The sequence below is a fragment of the Spinacia oleracea genome, chromosome 1 (genome assembly GCF_020520425.1).
Source record: "Spinacia oleracea cultivar Varoflay chromosome 1, BTI_SOV_V1, whole genome shotgun sequence".
Taxonomy (NCBI): domain Eukaryota; kingdom Viridiplantae; phylum Streptophyta; class Magnoliopsida; order Caryophyllales; family Amaranthaceae; genus Spinacia; species Spinacia oleracea.
This window is the reverse complement of record NC_079487.1, coordinates 15,708,280-15,718,027: the sequence shown is the minus strand read 5'-3', so window position 1 is coordinate 15,718,027 and position 9,748 is coordinate 15,708,280. Positions and strand designations below refer to the sequence as shown.

Genomic DNA, 9,748 nt, shown 5'->3' with positions numbered 1-9,748 from the left:
CCAATCTGAGAGTTGTCAAATGCAAAGGTGTGCTCGTGGAGTAAACACCTACAAAGTAAATGTATAATGCAAAAATTTCAAAAACTATTATAGTTGACAAAACCAAAAATAAAAAGGTCGACGGAAAAGTTTACATCATATAGACTTGGATCACTGAAATGTTGAGACAGGCCCCTCTAAGGAACTCTTCAACGTCAACCTCATGTACATAAGTTTGTTGATCTTCGTCATAATGCCAAACCGAAGCGGGCAATGAGATTGAAGTATTTTTATATACATCACCGGGCGCCGTAGTGATGATAAACTTCAAATAATTGCATGATGGGCCAAGACCTTGAATTGTGTCATCTGCCAAAGTTTGCTTCTTACTTTTGGCTGCCGATTCTTCAGTTTTACGATCACAACTACCTACCATCTCTTTGGATTTCTTAGAGTTCTTAGACTTCGATTTCGACTCCAACTTATTTGAGCATGAATTTTCCTGTAACAATTAATAATGTTAAGCTAGCATGAAAATTTCAGTGTTGAAGCACAGGGGAGAGGGAAGCATACGGTTTACCTTGGCCGTTAACTTCAGTGTTGTCTTCTCTTTGGACCCTAAATCAAGTGTTGCCTTCTCTTTGGCCGCTAATGTTGTTGTCTTATCTTTGACAACTAATTCTGTTGTCTTCTCTTTGACAATTAATTCGTTTTTCTTCTCTTTGGAGCTACCAACCACCTCTTCACAAATTTGACTCTTGGACTTCTTTGTTGGGCGTGGAGTAGAGTCCTAAACAGAGGTAGAAACCAAAGGAGTTCAAGGCTCTGAATCTAATTCTAAACAGAGGTAGGCAAATAGCAATAATAAATAAAAAGATGCATAACGCAATGAATGACAATTAATAATAAAAAATTTGTACCTCGTCTTCTTCGAAAATCACCAAGTGAATTGGCCATTGCACAAAACTAGCAAGAGCCCTGCCTAAGTTATTGAATCCATCTCCAGTAGGTACCGGAAGAGTGTCATCATCATGTCCGTCGTAAATACAATCAACTTGGACCTTATAATGACTAGGCTTCATCGATCTAAAGTGTTGGTGCAACGAACCATCCAATGGGTACGCCATACCATCTGCCACTATCACTTTGTTACCCAAAACTTTATCCTCAAGGGCAAGACGACATGGAGTTATGGCCTTCACAAATAAATTTACAAAATTTCAGAAATCACTACAAAGTACAATATTAAAAACCTAGCTAGGGGTGTTTTGAGTGTATGCACTATAGAGAATATATACCTTCAGCTCGCGTGGTTGCTGCGATGAACTCGGACAACAGGTTACGAGTGCACGGTTAACATCAAACTCATCACTTATAAGAGCAGAATCAAGTGCGGGGGTAGAGAGGGTGTTTAGTTGACCGGTTGCTTTCAATGTGGCTAGTTGGTTTTGGAGGGCCTCCGCCACCTTTCTCTCTAATTGATCTTCAAACTCTCTTCTCGCCAAAGCTCTGATTGATTCGATAGCCTCCGATGATGGTTCAATATGGCCACATCTACTACTTCGGTCTATTGGACCGAAAGCAACTTTGTAACCGACATTAACTCCACCTGTTGCCTTGACACGCCCACGGTGATCCTTTTTTCCCATAGCCTTGGTGAGGGCATCTTCTCCCTGGGTGAAAGAAATATTTCCTTTTCCCTCTTCTTCTATGTACTCCAACTATAAGAATTAGGAAAGTAAAAATTAGATGGTATACATGATGGAAAGGAGAAGCAAAGAAAAGGATATAGAACGTAAAATTTCATATGCACTTACAGCCATCTTAGCAATATTTACGGCTTCCTTATCATTCGGGTCAACTTCCCACTTTCCCTCTTTGTTTTTAACTTGATGAGCCAAGATCCACTCTACTGATCTAAACTTCTTAAATCTATCTGGCGCTGTGGTGAGTGATGAGGTCACTGAGGAGGAGCCACTTGAGAGGGTTAAAGCTGCCTCTGGCGGTAGTCGCCCATCATTTATCCACTCTGGTCTCTTTCTAACATAACCCTTTTGGCCTGTGCGATGTGGGTGCTTGTTTTGTAATGCACTTTTACTTGCTTTTTCTCTACGAACCTGTCAAAAAACACATAAAGAACATGTCGAACATTTAAAGATGGCAACAACAAACTAATCATATAATATATAAAAAAATATCTAGCAAAGTAAATTCATTATTACCAACATCTCCGGCTTGTTTCGTTCCATCATAAATGTTTTCCAATCATCCTCTGTGATTTGATGGTAGATGTCCCAAGGCATGTAATTTGTCTGATGTTTCGGCATTTTTTCTTTCTTAGTTATCCAACGCCGCGTTAACCTGGACTTGAAAGCTCCAAAGCGTTTCGCCACACACATATGAAAATATTTTTCTCTCCTTTTAGCCGGATCATCAATAATGTGGAACATAAGCTGTTAATTTTATGGATAAGAGATTGTTAGAAACGTATGCTACACAAATAGGTAATCTAGGAGAATACAAATCAAGTTTTTATTCAATGTTTACCTTGGTCTCCTCCCAAAACCCCTTCTTTGTGTGTTCATCTAACGTTGAATATTCTTTCACATTAATGTTAATTCTAGCAGCACAAGACCCAACTTGCTTCCCGTATTCTCCTGACCATTCTCCATCGGGGATTCCATATTGATTATACTGAAGATGCATAGGCTTTTTGGCTTGAACTCCTTTTGACGGACCACGGAATTTGGTCTTTTTACTAGTGTTGGTACCTTGTGATTCCCCCGTAGGATGACTAGCTCCATCAATTCCCTGTATTTCATTATCACGATGATCATCCATGCTAGCTACGGTCCTGCAACAAAGAAAAGAGAGCAATACTTAGTAAAGGGAACAATACTTAGTAGAAATTTAATGCATGATTACAACTTATAGAGCTTAAGACTCTCCATATGGATAGAGTGTACGACTGTACGTAAAAGTGAAACAGTTTTTTAAAAAATAAAATCAAAACTGAAATCAGTTTTCAGTTTTAATAAAACAAAACTGTGCACTATATGCACAGAACTGATCTGAGCTGTGCAGATCAGTGCACAGAACTGATCAGAACAGACCAGTTCTGCGCACTGATCTGCACAGCTCCGTTGAAAAGTAATCGAGTTTAGTGCACAAAACTGATTAGAAGTAAGCAAATGCTGTGTTCTCAGTGTTATTATTGCCAGCTAGTCAACTTCATATAAGCATAACCCACTGGTTGGTTAGGAAAACAACAACTAGTAATCCATGATTTGGACTTTTAAAAACAACAGCCCCAGCCTGAACACCTGACCCTGCAGCAAACTGGTTCACTACCCATTTATATACCTCAGAGGATAAGTGAGAAAGGAGGTAAAAGAAACAAAATCTCTAACCCAACTCAACTGCTTCCATTCTCTAGTAACAGATAATTCAAAATAAAATAACAGAAGTACTTATTGCTATTTGTACTTTTTAAAGATCAAACAAGAGTGCCACAATCTATCTCGCTGGTCTCCTCATGAAAAACGGGAGCTGAATATCAAGTAACAGAACTTAACACTGCTAAAGTAGTTAGAACTATTTCCAAAAAAATAAATAGGGTTTCAGAGAAGAACTCAAAATTTCAGGTAGTAGTTGTAATTGTAACTCGTAAGTAAAACATACGTTCCAAGCAGCTGAGATCCAAGCAGCTGAGATCCAAGCAGCTACCTCAAGCTGTTGTAGACTAGTACCAATTGCCTTACAAGTATTTGATTTGATTTAGGTCAATTGCCCCCAAAATCCCAGCTGAGCCTAACTACAATTGATTTATCCCGAGCAGGTTATTTCTATTACAACATGAATATCAACTACAACCATGAACCCATGACAAAATTATGAGGTATTAATCTCATATGATAGCTCCACAGAATGAAGAAAGGATTGCCTCCACTGACAAGAAAACCTCCAGAGTTGAGACTTGAAAACATTATATTTTCCTAAGAGAGCCATATTCATCAAATTCAGCCAACTCCTTCCCTTCCCCATACCAAGGGAACCAGCATTTCCAACTTGGCCATTTTAGGAATAGCTAATACATCTTGAGATCAACTTCAAGTAATGGAAATCATGACTATCTGAAGAACTTAATAGGATTTTTTCCAACTTCTAGGTTGCAAAAGCTGCATTCCATCCTTAGACTAGGGCATTTTAAATGCGACCAAACAGAAACGATCTATCACAAACTATTCTCTAGGCCAAATGATAGACGCAACTCCAGACACTACCAGTACCTAATGGCAACAAGCAAAAGAAGTTGGTCTAAAGTAAGACTGAACACGCCATACGGCAATACGCTGACAGATAGTGGCAGATGGTATGGCGTATGTTAGTACTGAACCATCTGCCACTATCACTTTGTTACCATCTGCCACTAAATTATCTAACAGAAATTAAAGCATTGTTAGTACTGAAATAATAGTTATACAAACTAACAGATTACAGCTTGTTTGAGCTTAAAAGTTCAATGAATAACACCAACTAAGTAACTAACTAATACTACCATGATCATGATCATAGACAGTGGCATGATACTTTGTTTATAAATCACATACGAGTTAAAATCAAATTCCAAGGCGCACAGGCTGTCAGCTATGAATAGAAAGAACAAAGTCGAAAACTTCAACAATGCATCAGAAGTGAAGCCCGAACTTACACATGTATGTTTCAATTACGATTTGTAACCCATATTCCTTCCGTATGATCTGTACGCCTATGATTAGTATTATTTGCATCCTCCTCTTCTGGCAATGGTTGAACAACCATTGGTAACGGAGGTGTGTCATCATACTCATCATACGCATCTTCATCTACAACATCATCAATACCCAAAATATGTCTTTTTCCTTGGGCAACAACACGCCATCTAGGATCAATATTGTCAACCACATAAAAAACTTGCTTAGCTAGTGATGCTAGAATTAATGGCTCGTCACTGTCACTTAGTCGATCAAAGTTCACCAAGGTTAAACCCGGGAAAATTTCATCTTGCTTCACACCATTGTGGTTGTTAGCCCGCTGACACCGAAAAACAGGGATCACAAAATAGGTATAATCAAGCTCCCATATTTCTTCGATAACACCATAATATGATTGTGTTGAATCAACCGGCCTTTTATCCTTAGCGCTTGCTGTTAGGTTATGATACATATGACAATTCATAAATCATGCGGAAAAACCATAAACCCATGAAAACATATTATTTACACATAATCATTTAGCATAGATTAGATGCATACTCTTTGTTGCGTGCCTTCCCTAGCTGCGCCCGAACCGAACAAGAACAAGTCTTTAGGACTCCAAGTGTCGTCCCTCCGTAGATAGTCCACAGCACGTCCGGATCCGCCTTAAGATTGACCAACTAGAATCGCCCTTAAGGTACTATTATTTTCGGCACTTTATAGGCAAATGTGTGACTGAATTTTTCTCTCAAAAACTCACTTTGAATACTTTGAAACTTGTGTTATAAATTGTGAGCCCTAGCCTCATATTTATAGCGGTATGGAAAGGGAATCGAAATCCTATTCAGATACAAATTAATTAAACCTAGAATCATACAAGAACTCTAATTTAATTAATTTATCAAATAGAATTAGGAATTTAATCATTAACCGAACTCTGCATGTTTTAGGAAACGTGCACGAACACAAACACTTGCACACACACGCACGGCAGCCACGATGGGCCCCATGCGTGCGCGCGAGCAGCAGCCCACTCAGCGCCCGCGCGCGCTTCGCGCTGCGCGTGCTGTGCGCGCTGTGCGCTGCGCGTGCTGTGCGCGCTGCGCGCAGCCTGCTGGGCCTGGCCTTGCGCTGGGCCTGGCGTGGCTGTTTGTGCGGCGCGCCTGGCTTGCTGGGCGATGGCCTGGCTTCGTGCTGGGCCTCGTCCGGCAGGCCTCGTCCGATGCTTATTCGTACGATGCGCTTCCGATTAAATTTTCCGATTCCGGAATTCATTTCCGATACGAACAATATTTAATATTTCCGATTCCGGAATTAATTTCCGTTTCGAACAAATATTTAATATTTCCGTTTCCGGAATTATTTTCCGATTCCGGTAATATTTCCGATTCTGACAATATTTCCGTTTCCGGCAATATTTCCGATTCTGGCAATATTTCCATTTCCGATAATATTTTCCGACACGTACCATGTTTCCGTTTCCGGCAACATCTACGACTTGGATAATATTTATATTTCCGATACGATCCATATTTCCGTTTCCGGCAATATCATCGTTTCCGGAGTATTCATTCCTTGCCTGTGACGATCTTAGCTCCCACTGAAACCAAGATCCGTCGGTTCCGAATATTCATAGATGGAGTATTTAATGCTATTAAATACTTGATCCGTTTACGTACTATTTGTGTGACCCTACGGGTTCAGTCAAGAGTAAGCTGTGGATTAATATCATTAATTCCACTTGAACTGAAGCGGCCTCTAGCTAGGCATTCAGCTCACTTGATCTCACTGAATTATTAACTTGTTAATTAATACTGAACCGCATTTATTAGACTTAACATAGAATGCATACTTGGACCAAGGGCATTATTTCCTTCAGTCTCCCACTTGTCCTTAGGGACAAGTGTGCATTTCCTAATTCCTTTGTCGCTCGATGCTTGCTCTTGAACATAAGGTAAGAGTTGTCATCCTTATTATGTCCAGAGGTGTTCCTCGGTTTCAGAGTTCAACTGATCAAATAAACAGATAATCATAGCCTATGATTCATCCGAGCACGGCCATGCATTTCACAGTTTCTAGCTCTCCGAGTGGCCTTGTACAACTTTTAAGCATCTCATCCCGATTTATGGGAGGACAATCCCAATCTTGCGATCTTGAGATTAGACTTCGTTTGATAGGTGATTACCTGAGCGTTGCCTGTATAGCCTCCTTTTACGGTGCGACGGTTGGTCAACGTCAAAGCAACCAGTTCTCAAACAAGTAATCTCAAATCACTCAGGTATTGAGGATTTAGTGTCTAATAATTTAATGAAATTTACTTATGACAGACTTTCATCTCTTACAGTAAAGTTTCATAGGTCTCGTCCGATACTAGTCTTCCCAAAGTAAGTATCTATGCAAATGATTATGACATTGCCATGTCCACATAGTTCAAGAAACAGAACTACTAGTCATCTTGCATTCTAATCGTCTAACGTTTTCTATGCGTCCAATTTTATAGAAAACTCCGATTAGGGACCATTTTCAACCTTTGACATTCAAGTTCACTTGATAGACATTTCTTAGTCACAGGACTGGTCCTGACAGTCTATCTTGAATATATCGTCAAATTAAAGGGACTCATCATTTAATAAACCACAAATTAAATGGAAAAATGAATTCTTTTCATTTATTGTGAATGATTAACCAATAATGTTTTACAAAGATTTAAACTCTAAAACTTTAAAACATTAAACAGAGACATCAAAGCCATTCTCCAATATGCTTGATTCCCATAGCTGCAGTGTGCGAGTTGTGCTTCGCCTGCGGCAGAGGTTTAGTTAATGGATCTGATATGTTGTCATCAGTTCCAATTTTGCTTATCTCGACTTCTTTTCTTTCAACGAACTCTCGTAGAAGGTGAAATCTACGAAGTACATGCTTGACTCTCTGGTGGTGTCTAGGCTCTTTTGCCTGTGCAATAGCTCCGTTATTATCACAATACAGGGCTATTGGTCCTTTAATGGAGGGGACTACACCAAGTTCTCCTATGAACTTCCTTAGCCATATAGCTTCCTTTGCTGCTTCATGTGCAGCAATGTACTCCGCTTCAGTTGTAGAATCCGCAATGGTGCTTTGCTTAGCACTTTTCCAGCTTACTGCTCCTCCGTTGAGGCAGAAGACAAACCCAGACTGTGATCTGAAATCATCTTTGTCGGTTTGGAAACTTGCGTCCGTATAGCCTTTAACAATTAATTCATCATCTCCACCATAGACCAGGAAGTCATCTTTGCGCCTTTTCAGGTACTTCAGAATATTCTTGGCAGCAGTCCAATGCGCCTCTCCTGGGTCTGACTGGTATCTGCTCGTAGCACTGAGTGCGTACGCAACATCCGGGCGTGTACATATCATAGCATACATTATTGAACCAATCAATGATGCATATGGAATCCCATTCATTCGTCTACGCTCATCAAGTGTTTTTGGGCACTGAGTCTTGCTTAGAGTCATTCCATGAGACATGGGTAGGTAGCCTCGCTTGGAGTCCGCCATCTTGAACCTATCAAGCACCTTATTGATATAAGTGCTTTGACTAAGTCCAATCATCTTTTTAGATCTATCTCTGTAAATCTTGATGCCCAATATGTACTGTGCTTCTCCTAGATCCTTCATCGAAAAACATTTCCCAAGCCAAATCTTGACAGAGTTCAACATAGGAATGTCATTTCCGATAAGCAATATGTCGTCGACATATAATACTAGGAAAGCAATTTTGCTCCCACTGACCTTCTTGTATACACAAGATTCGTCCGCGTTCTTGATGAAACCAAAGTCACTGACTGCTTCATCAAAACGTATATTCCAGCTCCTGGATGCCTGCTTCAATCCGTAGATTGACTTCTTTAGCTTGCATACCTTTTTAGCATTCTTTGGATCCTCAAAACCTTCAGGCTGTGTCATAAACACAGTTTCTGTTAAAACGCCGTTTAAGAAAGCAGTTTTGACATCCATCTGCCATATTTCGTAATCGTAATATGCAGCGATTGCTAACATTATTCGAATAGACTTTAGCATTGCAACTGGTGAAAAGGTTTCATCGTAATCCACACCGTGGACTTGCCTGTAACCTTTTGCAACCAATCTAGCTTTGAAAACTTCAAGTTTCCCATCCTTGTCCTTTTTCAGTTTGAAAACCCATTTGCTTCCAATGGCTTGGTAGCCATCTGGCAAATCGACCAAATCCCATACTTGGTTTTCAGACATGGAGTCTAATTCAGATTGCATGGCTTCTTGCCATTGCTTGGAGCTAGGGCTCGTCATAGCTTGCTTGTAAGTCGCAGGTTCATCACTTTCAAGTAATAGAACGTCATAGCTCTCGTTCGTCAAAATACCTAAGTACCTTTCCGGTTGAGATCTATATCTTTGCGATCTACGCGGGGTAACATTTCTAGATTGACCATGATTCTCACCAGATTCTTCTAAAGATCTCTGAGTTTCATCCTGAATGTCATCTTGAGCATTCTCTAGAGTTTATTGTTCGACTCGAATTTCTTCGAGGTCTACTTTTCTCCCACTTGTCATTTTGGAAATGTGATCCTTCTCCAAAAAGACACCATCTCGAGCAACAAACACTTTGTTCTCAGATGTATTGTAGAAGTAATACCCCTTTGTTTCCTTTGGATAGCCCACAAGGATACATTTGTCAGATTTTGGATGAAGTTTGTCTGAAATTAATCGTTTGACGTATACTTCACATCCCCAAATCTTAAGGAAAGACACATTTGGAGGCTTTCCAAACCATAATTCGTATGGAGTCTTTTCGACAGCTTTAGACGGAGCTCTATTTATAGTGAGTGCAGCTGTATTTAGTGCATGTCCCCAAAATTCTAATGGAAGTTCGGCCTGACCCATCATTGACCTGACCATGTCTAGCAAGGTTCTGTTCCTCCGTTCTGACACACCGTTTCATTGTGGTGTTCCAGGAGGAGTCAATTCTGATAGAATTCCACATTCTTTCAGATGGTCATCAAATTCATAGCTCAGATATTCACCGC

General features: G+C 40.1%; 1 protein-coding gene and 1 long non-coding RNA gene across 2 annotated transcripts; both read right to left on the bottom strand.

Moving 5' to 3' along the window:
* Positions 1-738: 738 nt before the first annotated feature.
* Positions 739-1,344, bottom strand: LOC130465748 (uncharacterized). The gene is made up of 3 exons (XR_008925762.1): positions 1,278-1,344; positions 900-1,175; positions 739-769 (listed from the first exon to the last, which is right to left on the bottom strand). It is a non-coding gene; the product is annotated as an uncharacterized lncRNA (long non-coding RNA).
* Positions 1,345-1,453: 109 nt separating this feature from the next.
* On the bottom strand, positions 1,454-2,282 carry LOC130462906 (uncharacterized). The gene is made up of 4 exons (XM_056831891.1): positions 2,202-2,282; positions 1,797-2,096; positions 1,541-1,700; positions 1,454-1,488 (listed from the first exon to the last, which is right to left on the bottom strand). Exons 1-4 carry the CDS (start codon positions 2,280-2,282, stop codon positions 1,454-1,456), a joined length of 576 nt encoding a protein of 191 aa, XP_056687869.1.
* Positions 2,283-9,748: the final 7,466 nt, after the last annotated feature.